Raw genomic sequence first — 22,131 nt, forward strand, 5'->3', positions numbered from 1 at the left:
AGTACACAGCAGGCGGGAGCATCAAAATAATCCATTTTAAAGAGGTTTAGCCATCAGTGACGGAGTTGACAACAGATACTCAAAACAGTCATTGTTTCCTCTAAAAATTCAATACAAATGTTTGTAAAATATAAACAATTATTCATTTGAAAATCCCCAATAAAAACAACCATTCTATCAGATCTTTCAGCACTCTGACAGAGTTGACGTTAGACAAAAATCTGATGGAGTTGATGTTTTATGGAGTTGACAAAACTAGCCTTTTTCTTAATTCAAGTGGTATACAAAGTAGCAATTTAGTTGTTCCTCAGTTGCTTTGACTTGAAAGCCTAATTAAAAAAAAAAAAACATTTGAATCACAATTCCTATTCTATCAGGAAGATGGAGTTGGCAGTTTATAGTTGTGACCATGGCGACTTCAATATTGTTTGTTTAAATCTATCAAAAGTAGATCACTTTACAGACCATAAATAGAGGCTACATGTAATGAGGACATTAAGGGGTCCTTATTGCATAGCTGACCCTGCTCATTCCTGATTCATTTAGGATTTTAGACAAATCTGACAGTGTTGACCAAATCTCCATAAAAAAAAAAAATCACTGTTTAAATAAATATATTCTTTAGTCATAGAGGGCCATTTCAAGAAACTACATAAGATCCCTTTTCAGTTAGTATACATAATAGCACGTTTTTAGAATTTTATACACTTTTTGGGACAGTTTGAAATTGGGATGCTCTGCTCCAGACAAGCTTTAAAAAATTAAACTATAAAAATAAAGTTTCCCTGCCGGACAATAATTGTCCCGACTTTCAAGAATCCCTGTCGAGCAGACATCTTCTTCTATGTTGGACTGCAAGAACCTTCATGTTTACAACTGACAAATGGGCCTAAAACTAGAGATGTACAATTACCCTGGCATAAAAAAACAAAGCAAAACAAAAATGGTGAAACATACAACACAATTTTATTAGGTTGTGCATTGTAGATTATCATATTTCCTATGCATACAACATTATTTGGATATAGTGAATTGTCTATGAATAGACAGTTAAGTGAAAACAAATAAACATACAGGTTACATAAAACATAGCCTGGGTAGTTGCTAGTGGGCTTTATGGATCTTCACTTGGTTTCAAACATCACAGATGCCATTTCAACATATTCTAAACTAATTCTAAATTACCCTGACTTAACTTTTAAAACTTGTCTCCAGCTATAAAAACTGTTTACGTAAAAACACATTACTGTCCTGAAAGTGCAAAAATTGTGTGAAAGCAATCAGTAGTCATAAAAAGGTGTTGATTAACCTGGGCTGATGTACTTAAGAGGGCTATCTGGCAGCATGATCCAGTAGTAGAGAGGTTGGTTGTCATGTTCAGTGTACCGTGTCATGACATTGTTTATGTGTTGCTGCTACAGCTCTCCACATAGCTGGGAAGAGCCTCTGTAACAGAGAGGACAGAGGATATTAGTTATCAGACAGAGACATTATTACACAAGACCCACCTAACTACATACTTTCCATCAGAAAGGACATGAGGTCACAGCAAAACTTACAAAGCAAAGGCATAACTGTCTAAGGTGTGGCAATTAGACTTTCATTCATATTGGATATTAGCCAATATTCTCAAACCAGCCACAACTGATACATTGAGATGACAATACAATACTAGAAACACCTTACCCAAATACTAATATCAAACTGCAATAAGATAACTTTGAGTAAAAAGTAAATAGCATTAGCACCGCCAGTCACTACAGGTTATTTAACAGCGTGTGAGACTGACCATGTGGGAGTGTTGAGGGGCTGTACTCTGGAGGCAGGAGTGGGTAGAGGGTAGGCATGGGGTTGGCACTGCCCTCAGAGAAGAATGGGATGGTGGCCCCTGTGGACACACAGAACAAAGGTCCCGATGTGTTTGAGGCGTCACTCCGGGACTGGTTCTGGGAGAAGGTGAGGCCTGGGGCATAGCTGAAGGCACTGGGGGAGACAGTGGCCTGAGGGCTCAAGGCAGCTAGCTGGGAGTGGCTCTCGGTAGGGAGGGCCTCGGTCGCCTGCCCCCTGGCCCCCATGGCCAGATAGTCCATCTCAGCTGGAGGGGCGCTGGGGGAGGCAGGGGCGGAAGTGGAGACTCTGATCCTGGGAACAGGTTTTGGGGCTGGGCGGGGGGCAGGGGTAGTAGTAGGAGTTCCTTGGTATTGGGAGGATGGCTCAGAGCGTCTGCTGTTTTCTAGCTTGGTAGGCTTTGCGGAGGAGCGAGCAGGATCGGTGGTCGGAGGGGGTCTGGAGGGTTGTGCTGACGTGGTATCCACTGAGATGTTTCCAATGTGGATGGGCAACAAAAACGAAGCCTCAGGAGATTTCAGAGAGATCTAAAGTACCAGGGATAGAAGGTTTTATCAAAACATGGGCACTAAACTGTGGACCAAAGGTTTTCGCTGTAGAGGAAACAGTAGAGGAATGTTATCATGAAGAGAAAAGTTGCTTACTTGAATAAAGTATTCCATGTTTATTAGACCACAGCCAGCCAGAGATGACTGGGGCAGAGGAGGTACGATAATCTGCTCCTTCCACTCAACCTGTTTGCCAGCCTTCACCCCAGAACCCTCCACCTGCACTAAAGTCCTCAAGTCAATGGTAGGCTTCTTTGTCTGGTAAGTCACTTTCTGTTGGAGATGAGCACACAGAAATATGGTAGATAATGATTGAGTGACTAAAATAAAGCAATCCCTTTATATCTCACCTACACATTGAGGCAAGAATTACCACATTGCAGCTATATAACACCATTGACACAAACATACTTTGTTGAAACGCTCTTCTCTTGTACATCCTTAGCCTTGCTTTATTTCAAGCACTGTAGACTCTAGGTCAGTACTCTATACCTGCATGAGACAGGCTATCACAGTCCCTGTGGTTTTCCCAGACTGGTTGTGGATCTCTGTGGTCAGTTGGATGACCTGACCAGGTGTGTAGCCCTTCATGTCACTATGGGCCTTCAGCACCACAGTTCCTGTCTTTACCCCCAGCAGGTAGGTGAACTTCTTAGTAACGGAAGATGAACTAGGTCCCTGGAAACAGATGGGAAAGATAAGGTTAAGACCAGATTCACCAATGTCCAGTGTCTGAGGTTTGGATATCTCTGATAAAGTGAAAAGGTATCAAATCTGCCAGGGAAGCTCTCACATTGATGTCAGGTACATCATTGAGGTTGAGGAGACTCAGCAGGTAGAAAGGCTTCTCAGTCTTATAGTCCTTAGAGAAGCGAGGAGTGTCAATGAAAGCCCTCACTCTGTACATAACCTTTCCATAGTTTCCTTCAAAGGATGTGGGAACAGAGGCTATATGGGGGTGGAAGGAGTAAAGTTATTTAGCACAGGATGTCTTTTCACGGTGGCAAGAATATTGGCAAAAACAGTGGCAACACAAATGGCCTGTATCTAATTGTTTTACAATTGAAAGTCTTGACGGTGTAAATTGAACAGCAGATGCAAGTTTCAAATGACAGATTTTAAATCAGAATGAACAGTTCTGGTCAGGTTGGTTTGTGCTTCTGTGGTATGTTTCACATACGTTGTTATGAAAGACAGCTTTGTCAGAGTGAAAGGGAATCCCTTCTCAACTGGAAAGGCAGTCTGTCAGATCTTAACGATAAGTAATGAGTGGAGGGTTTATGATGTTATCATGGGGCTCCCCTCCCTGTGAGCTATTGCATAGACAAGGCAGAATACGTGATATAGTTTATATAATGATCTATCGGACTAATTTCCTTAGCATGCAAAGTGTAACGGTTCAATAATCAGGAGTCATACTTTGAAACAAAAAGAGAAGTAGGCCATGACAGATTGTTAGCATAAATGACCATGAGACAAAACATAACATAAGGGAGGAAGCCACTGCCATACCAGTACAGGGGATAGCATAACAATGATAACAGGTGGAATTGGGAACTAAGCAGTTCAGCTTACACACCTCGGGGCATCAATGCTCTCTCTCAGTCCCTACCATACTAGTCAACAAGGGAAAAGGAGGCTAATGACAAGGGCACAATCTCAACTAATGCATTAAAATGGTTTATTACAGATTAACTAATATATATATATATATATATATATATATATATATATATATATATATATATATATATATATATATATATATATATATATATATATATATATATAAGCTAATAACGAAACATTTATAAACTACTTAACCCTTCTATACCTTTATGTACAGTGTTACCTCAACCTCTTATAAACTCATTGGCACGAGTAAGTTATTTTAGAGGCTCACATCAATTACTCTGCCAATGTGCAGTCATTTGTAGCTCAATTTCCATTCTAGAGACATGGCAACGGTCCCCATGGTAATCCTCATCCTCATAATCATTCATGTAGAGACTCAGGAAATGGCATTGTACTACATTTCTCACATTACTTCAGCTTATAATGAACGAGCCATGTCAAAACTAAAGTAACTATTCACATGCCAGGGCATTACCGATTTTATAGAATGTGAGGAAAAAACATATGTTTGAAACAATGTGGTGCAACAAGTGTGCAAAGCTCCATCACTCAGCGGCCTTACCTGGAATGAGAAACTTGAATGGAAAACTGTGATCTCCCTGTTTCAGGGTTCCTGGGACACAGGAAGAAAGATAAGCATCAGATCAGCTGGCTGGAAAACATTCTGTCCATTTAACAATGGCTGTGTTGTTCCTCTTCTATGAATCACATTCAACTTTCAGGGTAGAAGGGGAACCTCTCAGAATAGGGATTAAATGTTTGTTTACCTTTTCCTTCTTACATACACTACCAGTCAAAAGTTTGGACACAACTACTCATTCAAATTGTAGAAAAGTAGTGAAGAAATCAAAACTATGAAATAACATATGGAATCATGTAGTAACCAGAAAAGTGTTAAACAAATCAAAATATATTTTATATTTGAGATTCTTCAAATAGCCACCCATTCTTTGCCTTGATGACAGCTTTGCACACTCTTGGCATTCTCTCAACCAGCTTCATGAGGTAGTCACCTCGAATGCATTTCAATTAACAGTTGTGCCTTCTTAAAAAGTTAATTTGTGGAATTTATTTCCTTCTTAATGCGTTTGAGCCAATCAGTTGTGTTGTGACAAGGTGGGGGGGGGGTATACAGAAGATAGCCCTATTTGGTAAAAGACCAAGAACAGCTCAAATAAGCAAAGAACCGACAGTCCATCATTACTTTAAGACATGAAGGTCAGTCAATACGGAACTTTTAAAGTTTCTTCAAGTGCAAACGCAAAAACCATCAAGCGCTATGATGAAACTGGCTCTCATGAGGACCGCCACAGGAATGGAAGACCCAGAGTTACCTCTGCTGCAGAGGATAAGTTCATTAGAGTTACCAGCCTCAGAAATTGCAGCCCAAATAAATGCGTCACAGAGTTCAAGTCACAGACACATCTCAACATCAACTGCTCAGAGTGGACTGTGTGAATCAGGCCTTCATGGTTGAATTGCTGCAAAGAAACCACAACTTAAGGACACCAATAAGAAGAAGAGACCTACTTGGGCCAAGAAACACGAGCAATGGACATTAGACTGGTGGAATTTTTTCTTTGGTCTGGAGTCCAAATTTGAGATTTTTGGTTCCAACCGCCACGTCTTTGTGATACACGGTGTGGGTGAACGGATGATCTCCGCATGTGTAGTTCCCACCGTAAAGCATGGAGGAGGAGGTGTTATGGTGTGGGGGTGCTTTGCTGGTGACACTGTCTGTGATTTATTTAGAATTCAAGACACTTAACCAGCATGGCTACCACAGCATTCTGCAGCGATACGCCATCCCATCTGGTTTGGGCTTAGTGGGACTATCATTTGTTTTTCAACAGGACAATGACCCAACACACCACCAGGCTGTGTAAGGGCTATTTTACCAAGAAGGAGAGTGATGAGTGCTGCATCAGATGACCAGGCCTCCACAATCCCCCGACCTCAACCCAATTGAGATGGTTTGGGATGAGTCGGATTGCAGAGTGAAGGAAAAGCAGCCAACAAGTGCTCAGCATATGTGGGAACTCCTTCAAGACTGTTTGGAAAAGCATTCCAAGTGAAGCTGGTTGAGAGAATGCCAAGAGTGTGCAAAGCCGTCAAAGGCTACTTTTCCATTTGTGTTATTTCATAGTTTTGATGTCTTCACTATTATTCTACAATGTAGAAAATAGTAAAAAGAAAGAAAAACCCTTGAATGAGTAGGTGTGTCCAAACTTTTGACTCGTACTGTATGTATGTGATAAAATAACATCTCCATTTCAAAGGAAACAGTTACACTATAACTGAAGTGTGTCAGTAAGAAGTGGAAAAGGGAGGTGAATATGTGGCCTAAAACTAAAGGTGAGCAGGTCATGACCCAGTTGACAGTACCTTTATCTGCCACAGAGAGAGTGCTGCTGAAGTACTGCTCTTCATCTGTCCAGGCTGTGTCATTGCTCTTGCTGGTGACACCACAGAAGCCTTGGCAATTCACTTTGATATCTGCAGGGATAATACACAGCAAAACACAGATCTATTAACTTCACAAGAAAATAAGATAACTTAAGGTCCTTAGATTGCCAAACAAATGGCAGATACAAACAGATGCAGACCACATCAATCAATTATTGATAGCCCTTTTAGGAGAGTTTACATTCTAAGGGATATTCTCCTGAAAACAAAGCCCCAACCCACCTATTGTTAACACCTAACACGTCACACAGAATATATTCTTAAAAACAGAACTAAAAAACAAACTCTCAAATAATGAGGGATCCTAAAACAAAGTCAAACAGACAAAACAGTTTTCCTGGCGTGACATAATGTGACACACTTGATCAGTTTGTTTTTGTTATGTGAGTCATATACCTGGCAGCGAAACTCAAACACACTAAAGTCACACAAGCCAATGAGCACATCAATTAAAGGGTGCTAAATGGGAGTCCTAGCGGGGAAACAGCTCTTGGCCAGTAGTGGGTTATCACCCACACCCACATTAATTCATAGTTCAATCAATCATAATTCTGGATGGAGCCCAAAAACACACTGACAGTCCTGGAGGAGGACAGCCAAGTAAAAACTAATCAACAAACCCTGTGGAAGTATAAACTTCAGTACTCTGATATTCAACTAGATATTCAGGCTAAAATTATACAAGATAAGTTTAATTATAACTTCTCATAACGACAATCATATAATGTTGAAAAAAGTAGACTTCTTAAGAACATGAGAGAGGATCCACTTTACACAGTCTAAAAATGTGATATTGTTAAGAGTACCACCTGTTGTGAAAATTGAATGTTAAGTCCTCACAAAGGGTCAGATAACCAATACTGTGGTAACTTGGGAAGGTTATGAAGTTCATAAGACATCAGTTAACAATAACAGTGCAGCCAGTGAGACTGTGTTCAGTATCTAAATGCATGACTCAAGCTGCTTCAGCCTGATCTGCTATTCCTGACCTGGAATGTAAACAAACCGGAGCTTTAACACAAGACATTGAGCCGAAACTCCCATGACACAAAACGTCTTTAGTGTGTTTAGAGGGCAATTTAGTTTTCATGTTCACTAAGGTTCAGAGAAAATGTATCTTCAACTATTTGTGTTTTACCATGAACACAGATAATATTTTTTGGGGTTGTTCTTTAACTCCACCACCTACTGTCTAAACAGCAATGAAAAAAAATTAAATGGGCTTACCTCAAAACATGTTTGATCACCCCCAGGGCAATTTTGATGACTAGATTAGTGTTTTTGTTCTACTATAACAACAGGTGATAGGGATGAGGGTGTCCACCAGCTGTCAATAGCGATTTGATACTTGGGACAGGGGCAGCACTTTGAGATCCTTTCATAAGGCACACAGCTCTGGCCCATTGAACAATTCAATGTTATATCCTACTACAATTCTGAGCTTATCATTTCTACTTCTATACTTGCCAATTGCCATTTAATCCTTGGTATAAATGTTAATAGCTAGACAAAGTTTTTTTGTTTTACCTTTAAGATATGGTAAATTACAACAAATTATGTTAATCAACAGTCCCCAAAAATGAGGGTAGAATTTGCCTCTCTGACAACACTAACACGAGAGACTGATCACCCCCCTAGTCTACCTACATTTACATTTTAGCTCTTATCCAGAGCGACTTACAGGAGCAATTAGGGTTAAGTGCCTTGCTCAAGGGCACATCGACATATTTTTCACCTAGTCGGCTCGGGGATTAGAACTGTAGCTCAGCTGGTAGAGCACGGCGCTTGTAACGCCAGGGTAGTGGGTACAATCCCCGGGACCACCCATACACAAAAATGTATGCACGCATGACTGTAAGTCGCTTTGAATAAAAGCGTCTGCTAAAAGGCATATTATTATTATTTATTATAGAACCAGCGACCTTTCGGTTACTGGCACAACGCTCTTAACCACTAAACTACCTGCCGCCCATACCTGAATTATTTACACATTTGTTGTACACATTCATCACCAGAAAATAATAAAATATAAAAAAATTCAATGTAGGCTACTGTAAATAAAACGTGTCACAAATCACAATTGCATGGCATGACCATTGTGTTTGCTTCAGTGGAACACTAATGTTACTTCCTTGTCCGAGGAGACGACGGATTCACGACAGGTGAAAGAAAGTTGCCAATGACTGTTAAATGGTGACGTTTTCAGAACCTTACCTTTACATAGCAGCGCTTCGGTGGTTGTGATTTTCAGAGTGCCTGAAATTGACTCCCCGGGACTATAAACAACTTTATTGTCTTTCAAAGTTATGTCGAATTCTTGGAGTTTTCCCATGTTTTCCACCGCGAGCGGGTGGCACCGACTGTTCTATCACCTGTGCGCACTGCGCTGTGGTCTCGACGTGACGTCACTAACAGGAAACAGCTCTTTTTATTCATATAGCAGTCTCGTATTAAATACATTTTAAACACAAAATATCTAAATATATCTCACATAAAATGTATCTCACATATCTCAATTAAATACTTTGTGAAATGTTATGCATACGGGTCTTGTATTGTAAACAAAATATCATATTATTTTTCAATGGGTAAATCCATTTGAATTCAATCACTTTGTGACAGCATCCCTTTTGTTTTAAACTTTCCTTACATGTTTGCCCATGGAAGAAGTGGTCAGAAAGTGAATTTTTGGACCTGAATTAGATAAAGGTGCTCAAAGTTGACCCATTTTGCATACTTCACCCTAGCATGAGACATCCATGTCTTCATCACTGGAAAATATAAACGTTTGAGTTTAATATCATTAAAACGTTTTCTAATAAAAATGATGCCATTTTTTTTTTTACCTTTAACGTCAATTATCTATTAACGTGTAAACGTTAAATATTCGCATATGTTGTAGTTTAGACCCTATTTTACATCATCTGAGGTTTTTGTGATGTGCCCCCATTGGTTGAGACGCATGCTCTTGATTACAGGGTGGGTGTCAGTTTAATCATAGAAATATAATTCATATAATGGACCTATCCCTTCAGACCCCTGCAATTTATCTGGTACACCATTTACATTTTAATTGAACTGAAATTGTAACTTCTAATTACTACAACAAAGATGTCCGCCAAAGGGGTCAACTTTGAGACCTTTTATCTCTTGAATGTATTGGCATTCAAGTCCAAAAAGGTCACTTTCTGAGCACTTCTACAATGGGCAAATACACTATATATACAAAAGTATGTGGACACCCCTTCAAATGAGTGGATTTGGCTATTTCAGCCACACCCACTGCTGACAGGGGTATAAAATCGAGCACACAGCCATGCAATCTCCATAGACAAACACTTGCAGTAGAATAGCCTTACTGAAGAGCTCAGTGACTTTCAACGTGGCACCATCAAAGGATGCCACCTTTCCAACAAGTCAGTTTGTCAAATGTCTGCCTTGCTAGAGCTGCCCCAGTCAACTGTAAGTGCTGTTATTGTGAAGTGGAAACATCTCGGAGCAACAAGGGCTCAGCCGCGAAGTTGTAGGCCACACAAGCTCACAGAACGGGACCGCCGAGTGCTGAAGCATGTAGCGCATAAAAAACGTCTGTCCTCGGTTGCAACACTCACTACCGAGTTCCAAACTGCCTCTGGAAGCAACGTCAGCACAAGAACTGTTCGTCGGGAAATATATGAAATGGGTTTCCATGGCTGAGCAGTCGCACACAAGCCTAAGATCGCCATGTGCAATGCCAAGCGTCGTCTGGAGTGGTGTAAAGCTTGCCGCCAATGGACTGACTATCACACTTCACCATCTAGCAGTCCAACAGACAAATCATAGTGCCAACTGTAAAGTTTGGTGGAGGAGGAATAATGGTCTGGGGCTGTTTTTCATGGTTCGAGCTAGGCCCCTTAGTTCCAGTGAAGGGAAATCTTAACGTTACAGCATACAATGACATTCTAGACGATTCTGTGCTTCCAACATTGTGGCAAAAGTTTGGGAAAGACCCTTTCCTGTTTCAGCATGACAATGCCCCTGTGCACAAAGCGAGGTCCATACAGAAATGGTTTGTCGAGATCGATGTGGAAGAACTTGACTGGCCTGCACAGAGCCCTGACCTCAAACCCATCGAACACCTTTGGGATGAAATGGAACGTCGACTGCAAGCCAGGCCTAATCGCCCTACATCAGTGCCCGACCATACTAATGCTCTTGTTCCAACATCTAGTGGAAAGCCTTCCCAGTGAGTGGAGGCTGTTATAGCAGCAAAGGGGGACCAACTCCATATTAATGCCCATGATTTTGGAATGAGATGTTCGACGAGCAGGTGTCCACATACTTTTGGTCGTGTGTATGTATGGAAGGTTTCGTTCAAATCAAAAAGGGGTGCTGTCAAAAAGTGATTGGGGTAAATCCATTTGAATTCAATGTAATTTTCATACATCAAATTGAAATTGGCTCAGTAAAACATTGTTTTTGGTTACAGGACTGAGACAAATTAGGGTGTCTGATATGCCTACTGTGTGGATAGTCAACACTCCCACCTTAAGTGAGTTTGTGAAATGACAACTATAGACAAATAGAGGTACATTATCTTTTAATCTGGATTTTGAACATGTATTGACCTCATACATTATTTTCAAGTGCAAGGGCTTTTTTCTCAAATAAAAGCAAAAGATCACAGAAACAATAATTATATTACAAAATATGATAACAATTCATACACAATGAAAATAAAAAAACAATTATTAGTTTAACAGTTAAAAATGATCAATGAGACATGAATATGAAACAGAGAAAGCAGCATGCTGTACATAGAATGTGATATATTCAATAACATTGCAGTGTTATTGACAACCTCTGTCTCCAACTCACTCAAAGTTCTATTGTACTTCTTTGAGTGTTCATCTGATCCACCCTGAAGGATCCACCCTGAAATAGCTTTCTAAACGTCTGGGATCCAAAACAATACAGCAGGGGATCCAGGCAACTATTGACACCTGCCAGGATGAATGACACATAATATGCCGTATCCAAATGTCGAAGCATTGTACACGCTTTACTGTATTTGTTTACCACTACCCCTAGTGTACGCACTAAATTGAGTGGTAGAAAGCAGAGCCCAAATATCACTAAGCAGATACCTATCATCCTCTGTGATTTTATCTTAATGGCAAGGCCCCTGGCTGAGTTGATATTGAGTTGAGACACTGAGTTTGCCAGACGACGATAGCTTTCTGCCGCCACTGAGAAAGGCAGAAGGAATCCTAAAATGAATAAGAAGAAGTTAATGACAAAGTAGACATCTGTCAGATTATGCTGATGGATGGTCAGGCATTGGGTACTACCTCCCTCCTTACTGGGTGGAAGAAGGGAAGATAGGACAAGAGCTTCTACTAGAAGCAGTAACCAAACTCCACCACATAACTTCCTTACAAACTCCTTTTGTTTCATACGGGAGCTTTTGTTGAATTGGACAACCGCCACATAACGATGAATGCTGATGAGCATGAGGAACAGGATGCTGCCAAAGAAGTGTGCACTTAGAAGGGCGATCTTGAATACGCACAGTAACGGTCCAAATGTCCACTTGCTGCCGTTGGTTAAGTATACAGCCATCAAGGGAGTTGCAGGGGTGCCAAGGGCATCACTCAGGGCCAAATTGAACTGCAGGATGGTGCCAGAGCTCCAATATGGTATATGGAAACAGAAGACCCACAGACTGAAGCTGTTGAGGAGGAAGCCAACCACAAAGACCAGGAGTAGGATCACAGGGATGGAAACATGTTGGGATTCCACTGTACAGAGCTCAATGTGACTGCGGTTGGCTGGTATGGTGGTTATGTCTGCTGGGATGATGGTCAGGGACTGGAGGGACATAGAGGGTGACTCTGTGCTGGTCATCTTGAGAAGAAATTGATGTAGAGTGGAAATACACTACTGCTTAAAACACCTTTTGAAGGGAAAACATATGAAGAGTCATATTTAGGATGGGGAAATTATTACCAATGTGTGTATATATATATATATATATATATATATATCTATATATATATATATATATATATATATATATATATCAAATTGTTGTTTCTCATTTTCATGCATTTCAACAATTGTATTGTGCAATACTTCATGGGGTGATGTCAAAGGATGATATTGCATTTTACTTTTCCTGTGTTGCCAAATTTTTTGCACTACCTCTCAACAATTATATCTCACAATTGTAAGATTGTCTAAGAATATCCAGTTCACAAACCCAGGTACAGATCTGGATTTAAACAATAACATCCGAAAGGTGAGAAAAGGTAGCCTAAAACTAAACATTTATGAACAATGATTTTAAGATCAAGACTGCAATTCTCAATTTATAACTCTAAATCGTTGACAGTAAGCAAATATGTGTATCTCTCTACCATCTGCCTTTGTCAGAGACAACCTGTTATTATAAGTCCATAAGAAGAGAGAACTTACCAAGACTTGTAAAGCATTACCTCAGTCACACTTGCTGCTCTCAGAATGGGACTACGTGAACGTCTCTTCTCACAACACCTCTAGTAACTTCCTGTATGAGGCAGGGACAGTAATGACAACATTTTACTGATAGGGGAATTTAGTATTTTCTTTATCAGCAGTGCAATCATTAAGCCATAAAAAAATTAGAAAACCTTCCAGTATAACAACTGACTAAAATGGACTTATTACAAATTAAGACTGTGGAAAAGATGCATACAATATACACTTTAATTAGTTTAAAACAGAGCATATTTATAGGTTTTGCTTTACAATTACAGTATGCCTTATGACAGTATCTAATTATATTATAAAACATCAATAAAGAATACATTTAAGATCACTCTCAGGGGACATATACAGTTGTGTAAAACGTTTTGAGAATGAAACAAATATTAATTTTCAAAGTCTGCTGCCTCAGTTTTTATGATGGCAATTTGCATATACTCCAGAATGTTATGAAGAGTGATCAGATGAATTGCAATGAATTGCAAAGTCCCTCTTTGCCATGAAAATGAATTTAATCCCAAAAAAACATTTCCACTGCATTTCAGCCCTGCCACAAAAGGACCAGCTGACATCATGTCAGTGATTCTCTCGTTAACACAGGTGAGAGTGTTGACGAGGACAAGGCTGGAGATCACTCTGTCATGCTGATTGAGTTAGAATAACAGACTGGAAGCTTTAAACGGAGGGTGGTGCTTCAAATCATTGTTGTTCCTCTGTTAACCATCGTTACCTGCAAGGAAACACGTGCCGTCATCATTGCTTTGCACAAAAAGGGCTTCACAGGGAAGGATATTGCTGCTAGTAAGATTGCACCTAAATCAACCATTTATCGGATCATGAAGAACTTCAAGGAGGGAGGTTCAATTGTTGTGAAGAAGGCTTCAGGGCGCCCAAGAAAGTCCAGCAAGCGCCAGGACCGTCTCCTAAAGTTGATTCAGCTGCAGGATCGGGGCACCACCAGTGCAGAGATTGCTCAGGAATGGCAGCAGGCAGGTGTGAGTGCATCTGCACGCACAGTGAGGCAAAGACTTTTGGAGGATGGCCTGGTGTCAAGAAGGGCAGCGAGGAAGCCACTTCTCTCCAGGAAAAACATCAGGGACAGACTGATATTCTGTAAAAGGTACAGGGATTGGACTGCTGAGGACTGGGGTAAAGTCATTTTCTCGGATGAATCCCCTTTCCGATTGTTTGGGGCATCCGGAAAAAACCTTGTCCGAAGAAAACAAGGTGAGCGCTACCATCAGTCCTGTGTCATGCCAACAGTAAAGCATCCTGAGACCATTCATGTGTGGGGTTGCTTCACAGGGAGTGGGCTCACTCACAATTTTGCCTAAGAACACAGCCATGAATAAAAAATGGTACCAACACATCCTCCGAGAGCAACTTCTCCCAACCATCCAAGAACAGTTTGGTGACGACCAATGCCTTTTCCAGCATGATGGAGCACCTTGCCATAAGGCAAAAGTGATAACTAAGTGGCTCGGGGAACAAAACATCGACATGTTGGGTCCATGGCCAGGAAATTCCCCAGACCTTAATCCCATTGAGAACTTGTGGTCAATCCTCAAGAGGCGGGTGGACAAACAAAAACCCACAAATTCTGACAAGAATGTAAGAATGGGCTGCCAAAGAATTTGAGCCAATCAGTTGTGTTGTGACAAGGTAGCCCTATTTGGTAAAAGACCAAGTCCATATTATGGCAAGAACAGCTCAAATAAGCAAAGAGAAACGACAGTCCATCATTACTTTAAGACATGAAGGTCAGTCAATACGGAACATTTCAATAACTTTTTAAGTTTCTTCAAGTGCAGTCGCAAAAAACATCAAGCGCTATGATGACACTGACTCTCATGAGGACCACCACATGAATGGAAGACCCAGAGTTACCTCTGCTGCAGAGGATAAGTTCATTAGAGTTACCAGCCTCAGAAATTGCAGCCCAAATAAATGCTTCACGGAGTTCAAGTCACAGACACATCTCAACATGAACTGCTCAGAGTGGACTGTGTGAATCAGGCCTTCATGGTCGAATTGCTGCAAATAAACCACTACTAAAGGACACCAATAATAAGAAGAGACCTGCTTGGGCCAAGAAACACGAGCAATGGACATTAGACCGGTGGAAATGTGTCCTTTGGTCTGGAGTCCAAATTTGAGATTTTTGGTTCCAACCGCCGCGTCTTTGTGAGACGCGGTGTGGGTGAATAGATGATCTCCGCATGTGTAGTTCCCACCATAAAGCATGGAGGAGGAGGTGTTATGGTGTGGGAGTGCTTTGCTGGTGACACTGTCTGTGATTTATTTAGAATTCAAAGCACACTTAACCAGCATGGCTACCACAGCATTCTGCAGCGATACGCCATCCCATCTGGTTTGGGCTTAGTGGGACTATCATTCGTTTTTCAACAGGACAATGACCCAACACACCTCCAGGCTGTGTTAGGGCTATTTTACCAAGAAGGCGAGTGATGGAGTGCTGCATCAGATGACCTGGCCTCCACAATCCCCCGACCTCAACCCAATTGAGATGGTTTGGGATGAGTCGGACCGCAGAGTGAAGGAAAAGCAGCCAACAAGTGCTCAGCATACGTGGGAACTCCTTCAAGACTGTTGGAAAAGCATTCCAGATGAAGCTGGTTGAGAGAATGTCAAGATCGTGCAAAGCTGTCATCAAGGCATAGGGTGCGTATTTGAAGAATCTCAAATATAAAATATTTGTATTTGTTTAACACATTTTTGGTTACTACATGATTCCATGTGTTATTTCAGATTTTTGATGTCGTCACTATTATTCTACAATGTAGAAAATAGTAAAAATAAAGAAAAGCCCTTGAATGAGTAGGTGTGTCCAAACTTTTGACTGGTACTGTAGGTAACTGCCAAAATAAAGGAAACACCCTCATAAAGTGTCTTAATAGGGCGTTGGGCCACCACTGACCGCCAGAATAGCTTCAATGTGCCTTGTCATAGATTCTACAAGTGTCTGGAACTCTATTGGAAGGATGCGACACCATTCTTCCACGAAAAATTCCATAATTTGGTGTTTTGTTGATGGTGGTAGAAAAGTCTGTCTCAGGCGCTGCTCCAGAATCTCCCATAAGGTTTCAATTGGGTTGAGATTTGGTGACTGACACACACATACACACACACACACATTTAAAACCCCTTATGCTCCTTTAAGACCCCTCTTTCAAAGTCACTGCGATATCTTCTAGCCATTGTAGCCAAAATAATGGGCAACTGGGCATTTTCATACATGACCCTAAGCATGATGGGATATTAATTGCTTAATTAACTCAACTCAGCAACCACACCTGTGTGGAAGCACCTGCTTCAATATACAGAGAGCACCATAATTCATTGGACAGTGACCAGTTGTTTGTTATTTTGGTTCTGTAGTCTAGCACTTTGAGTTTGAAAGGATACAATGACAATGAGGGTGAAGTGCAGACTGTCAGCTTTAATTTGAGGGTATCTTCATACATATCGGATGAACCGTTTAGAAATTATAGAAGCTTTTGTACATGGCCCCCCCCCCCCCCAATTTTCTGGGCATCAAAAAACATTGGACAGTTTAACATAATGTAGAATAAAGTAATCATTGTTAATATTTGGTCGAATATCCTTTGCATGCAATGACTGCTTGAAGTCTGCGATTTGATTTGTATGTCCTTGTTTGAAAATGCTAAAATAAGATTTCAAATAAATTCATGTAAGCATTCAGTGAAGTGGTGTCACAACCTGGCTATAATAAGGTTAGGGGTCATGACTCTTATAACCACACAGGAAGAATCCTTTGGGACTAGCCCATATTTGTGCTTCACCATGTGGTTATGAGAAAGACCAATTCTGCTTCTGGCTGTATATATTACATATCATGGTTGTGGGCGATTTACAGCAGTCCATATCCTCACATAGAAGTCAGGGGAAGTTATAACTAGTTTGTCATTCAGGTCTTGTCCCACTGATGGACTGCAAGTGCAAGCTTAAGTAAGTAGCCTACTCAAAATGAGATTTTATGACCTTTCATCATGATCACAAGCTTCTCCATAATGCAGTGTTTTCCTCTAAAAGTTTCATTGTGTAGAGATATTTTAACCTACAACTCATTGGATTCTGATAAACTTTACACAGTTGTGTTCAGTTACACTTCCCTCTGTATTTATCTGGACAGTGAAGCTAAAATTTGTATGGAGACAAATGTAAACATGTAAGCTTGATGTTGCTTTAAATCATATATTGTGCCTAACTCAGTTAAGACATTGATTGAATGTTCATTTTCAAATATATTTATACTTTAAATCAGGGAGTTTTATTTGTTTTGCTAGAATAAAAGCTATTTTGTGACAGTCGTGATGTCCTTGCGGTAGCTGACTCATGGTGAGATCTGTTCTCACTTCAGTTCTAAGTTTTACATCCTGTTCAATGTGTTTTCAGTTCTACTGTCTGACTACACTGAACACCACCTTATAAGAATTAACAAGGATGTAATACACAATGTCTGCATTATGTGTTACATCCTTGTTACATTTTCACAGATTCTTTGTGGTCTGACTAGTAATCTGTTCCAATTTGCTCAAATTTTTTTCTTAAGGTGAGTGTTTATAGCCTGCATCCCCCATACATCCCATCCTAAGATGAACAGCACAGTGTCTCCGTCCATGCTGCCTATGGATAACCGCAGTCTCCCTGAGTCCTGTAAAGTGGAACCCCAACATGTGTCCATCACTGTTTTCCTCCTGCTTTTCCTAGTTGGTTTCTTCCTCAACAGTTTCAGTCTGTGGGTCTTCTGCTGCCGTATACCACAGTGGAGCTCTGGTACTGTCCTGCAGTTTCATTTGGCTGTCAGTGATGCTATTGTCACACCAGTTGCACCATTTATGGCAACATACTTTGTTATGGGTAGCCACTGGCCCTTTGGAGCTTTTCTGTGCAAGCTGAACATTGCCCTGCTGAGCATTCACTTCTATGGCAGTATCCTGTTCCTCACATTCAACAGCATTCATCGGTACATGGCAGTTGTCCAGTTTAAAAGGGACTCCTGTATGAAACGAAAGGCGTTTGTTCAGAAGCTGTGTGCTGGAGTCTGGCTGGTTTTGCTGGCCAAAGGGATTACTTGTTTCTTCTTATTAAATACAAGCCCAATGGGAAACCGCACACAATGTCTCAGCATTCATCAGGAAGATTACATTAACGTCTACATCAACTTATTTTTGCTCATCCCTGGGTTCCTGCTGCCTTTCTCAGTGGCAGTGACCTATGTTCAGCTAGCAAGATCAATGTCTCGCATCAATATCAACACGTCTAAGGGCCGTGGTATATAGGCCAAGTCACGTAAAATGGTGGCCATGTGTCTGGTGATATTTGCACTGTGCTTCACGCCTCTGAATGTGATACGAACTGTGGCTGTTGTGTTAAAGAAGTACTTTCCAGAACAATGCAGTCTTCTCCTGCAGGTGGAGACCGCATACTATGTCTCCTGGATTTTGGCTGGAGCAAACTGCTGTCTGGACCAATTGCTTTATTGTTTTGGATCACACAACTTTGTCAAGGCTATTCATAGGTCTCTAAGAACATTTGATGTCAAGTTCAAAGAAGACCTGGCCACAAATGACCAGATCAGATACGATACTGCTATTGATTCTCCCTCCATTGTTTTAGAAGACATCCACACCCAGCATTTTAACACATCTTGAATAAGGAACCTCATAGTAGTATAATCACATTGGCTTATTGTTTATTGTGTTTGCTCAGTGTCTTTTTATTTTTTATATAAATAGTATCTATAACATTGACATGGGACCTGTGAAGAAAGAATGTACAGGTAAGCGCCAAAATAAAGGAAACACTTGAGTAAATGAGGGAAACAAAGTACAGTGAGCACCATAATTCATTGGACAGTGACCATTTTTTTGTTATTTTGGTTCTGTACTCTAGCACTTTGAGTTTGAAAGGATACAATGACAATGAGGGTGAAGTGCAGACTGTCAGCTTTAATTTGAGGGTATTTTCATCCATATCGGATGAACTGTTTAGAAATGACAGCACCTTTTGTACATGGTCCCCCCATTTTAAGGTACTACAAGTATTTGTTAAATTGGCTTCACAGATGAGTGTCGTCAGGCAGGTGTATTCATTTGTGTCGTTAGTGAATGCAGGAGAGCTGTTGATGAATAGTATTGATTCTAGACTTTGCTATTGCCTTTGGAGGTTGTTGTTGGTGTGTGACAACATGAGGAAGACAGCAGTGTCGATGCAAATGAAGCTGGCCGTCATAAGGCTCAGAAATGAAAAATCAATCAATCAGGAACATTGCAGAAACCCTGGCCATGCCCAAGTCAACAGTTTGGTTCATCATTAACAAGAAAAAAACAACCGGTGAACGAAATTATGTCAAAAGACCCGGTAGACCGAGGAAGACCACTGTAGTGGATGACCGGAGAATACTCTCTATGGTGAAGAAAACCCCCCTGACAACAGCCCAACAGATCAAAAACACTCTCCTGGATGCAGGTGTAGATGTGTCAAAGTCTACCATACATAGAAGACTACACCAGCAGGACTACAGAGGGTACACTACAAGATGCAAACCACTGATAAGCCTGAAGAACAGAAAGGCGAGATTACAGTTTGCTAAAAAGCACCTAAAAGAGCCCCAAGAGTTCTGGAAAAAAGTATTGTGGACAGATGAGACAAAGATTAACATGTACCAGAGTGATGGAAAGAGGAAAGTGTGGAGAAAAAAAAGAAATGCCCATGATCCAAAGCATACCACCTCATCCGTGAAACATGGTGGAGTGGGTGTTATGGCTTGGGCCTGTATGGCTGCCAGTGGAACAGGCTCACTTGTCTTCATCGATGATGTGACTGCAGACAGAAGTAGAACAATGAATTCTGAAGTCTACAGAAATATTTTATCTGCTCAGATAAAACCAAATGCCTCCAAACTCATTGGACGGCACTTCATCATGCAACAAGACAAAGACCCTAAACATACTGCTAGAGCAACGAAGGGGTTTTTGATGGCCAAAAAGTGGAAAATCCTTGACTGGCCGAGTCGATCACCGGATCTGAATCCAATTGAACATGCATTTTAAGGCAATTAGTCCCCGAAAAACAAGCAGGAACTGAAGATGGCTGCAGTACAGGCAGAGCATCACCAGACGCTAGTCCCAAATTATTCTTCCTGTGTGGTTATAAGAGTCATGACCCCTAACCTTATTATAGCCAGGTTGTGACACCACTTCACTGAATGCTTACATGAATTTATTTGAAATCTTATTGTAGCATTTTCAAACAAGGACATACAAACAAGTTGGTCATCGTCATTGTGTAAAACTTGCTGATGGAACAGTTCTTGAGTAATGGATTTAAATAAATAAACAGTGAAAAAATGTTTAATTAAATACATGTTTAACAATTATCCTAACTTTAGCTTTATTTCATGTCTTTCCTATAGGTCCAATCATTTAGATTTGTTGTACCCTATTTTGATTCTAATGTCTTGAAATTATAATAGAATCAGTATTTCTACATTGTGAATTCCAAATTCTTTACTTTGTCCAATTACCATAGCAATGCCAAGGAACTTTAAATGAATAGGTGTCGCTATGGTAATTAGACAAAGAATTCACAAGAATACAGCAGCAATAATAATTTATTTTATTATAATTTCAAGATTTGAGACAATAAAAGATACACTAAGTTTGTTCATTCTGGATAATTATGTAGCCTACCCACTACAAAGACACATTTGTAAATGATCTCACATTCAATGCTTTGACAGATAAAAATGTCCAGTTTGTGGAAACTCAAACGAACCATTCCACTGGCACCAGCAAAAAGCTCTGGAACGCCCCTGTATTTTGTACAGTGCATTGGTAAAGCACTGCTACAGCCCAGCTCAGAAGTAGCCAGACAACAACACAGCAAGACAGACTCCAAATGAAGTGAGAAGGAAACAGGTAGGGGATCATGATGTCAGAGGCACTAAACTGCAAATATATAGCCATGTCTCTTCCTCTGATATTATTTTGTTATGCAGATAAGATATACTATCAGAAGCAGGTCAGCATGCTTAAAGCCATCCTCAAAGCATGAGAACACATCAATGCTTTCAATTGATCCACGGTAGGCTACCAAAATTGTACATTCTATTAGAGACTAACAATCACACCAGATGAAAAAATAATAATGCTTGAGATGTACATTTGAGAAGGCCTATGCAAGTCTGGCCAGACATGACGTAGTGTGAGATAGTAACTGGAACTGATGCTGTCACCTTTCCAGTTGGAACACAGCTACAGGGGATGTGTGATGTCGGTTCATTCCGATGAGTTCAAGGTTCTTTATGATGAGTTCTAAGTGTTCCATTGTAACAGGTCGGGGACAGTCAATGTGGAGAAGTGGAGTCAAAGTGAGCTGTTTGAATGGGACATCAACAGGATCAGCAGTGGCGGCGCCAGGATTTTTTCACTGGGGTAGCTATGGGGTAGCTTGTTCATTGCATAGGGGTGGATTACATGCAGACACGCGGTCACGCCAGTGAGGTAAGGGAGAAGGATGTCGACCTCAAACACAACATATTGTCGAATCTACACATGTACTCAATGTGTCATTGAAAATCATGTCAGGGTTTGCAAGAAACCAACTCTTTTAACTCCCAAACAACAGCCCTCCATTACTCCAATGCCAAAACAGCTTGGGTTCAATATTTTACAGCTAGTAGCCTAATGTTATAGCTATAGGAAACACAGTTATCTGCAAATCTTTAGCTACTAGCTAAATCATTTACCAATTTGCAAAAAGTCAAGAGCAACAATTTTGAAATGATAGGACTCGGGTCGGTACACATTGCCTGTAAAAACAGATCAATGATCAGATACCCACACATCCTGATTTAAACTAATTTCGCTTGCGATTTAAAAGATCTGACTCTGGATCAGGGGATAGCTACAGGCACATTTTACATAGTTCAAAGACATGTCAATCAGCAGGATTTTTCAACCACTCAAATTCAAGAGATTCTGGCTGAGCCAATGAGGAGGCACGGTGTTATGTAGGTGGGACCCTTTGTGAGAACAGGATTTTGAGACAGAAATATGGAGACTCGTTATATATATTGAAATTA

At 40.6% G+C, this 22,131-nt stretch overlaps 2 protein-coding genes and 1 pseudogene across 3 annotated transcripts; 1 reads left to right on the top strand and 2 right to left on the bottom strand.

The window, feature by feature from the left end:
• Positions 1-945: 945 nt before the first annotated feature.
• On the bottom strand, positions 946-8,907 carry LOC311141467 (arrestin domain-containing protein 1-like). The gene is made up of 8 exons (XM_084176806.1): positions 8,712-8,907; positions 6,417-6,527; positions 4,594-4,644; positions 3,190-3,344; positions 2,889-3,074; positions 2,493-2,669; positions 1,790-2,375; positions 946-1,446 (listed from the first exon to the last, which is right to left on the bottom strand). The coding sequence occupies exons 1-8, from the start codon at positions 8,827-8,829 to the stop codon at positions 1,403-1,405; spliced, it is 1,428 nt and encodes a 475-aa protein (XP_084032932.1). The 5' UTR covers positions 8,830-8,907; the 3' UTR covers positions 946-1,402.
• Positions 8,908-11,342: 2,435 nt separating this feature from the next.
• Positions 11,343-12,978, bottom strand: LOC311141505 (P2Y purinoceptor 2-like). The gene is made up of 2 exons (XM_084176852.1): positions 12,954-12,978; positions 11,343-12,432 (listed from the first exon to the last, which is right to left on the bottom strand). The coding sequence occupies exon 2, from the start codon at positions 12,381-12,383 to the stop codon at positions 11,355-11,357; it is 1,029 nt and encodes a 342-aa protein (XP_084032978.1). The 5' UTR covers positions 12,384-12,432; positions 12,954-12,978; the 3' UTR covers positions 11,343-11,354.
• A 3,900-nt stretch (positions 12,979-16,878) lies between these two features.
• Positions 16,879-18,697, top strand: LOC311140927 (lysophosphatidic acid receptor 6-like; annotated as a pseudogene). The gene is made up of 2 exons: positions 16,879-16,921; positions 17,610-18,697. The product of its transcript is annotated as a lysophosphatidic acid receptor 6-like (transcript).
• The last annotated feature ends 3,434 nt before the right edge of the window (positions 18,698-22,131 follow it).

This window comes from Coregonus lavaretus (assembly GCF_964263955.1).
Source record: "Coregonus lavaretus genome assembly, chromosome: 14".
NCBI classification, from domain to species: Eukaryota; Metazoa; Chordata; class Actinopteri; order Salmoniformes; family Salmonidae; genus Coregonus; species Coregonus lavaretus.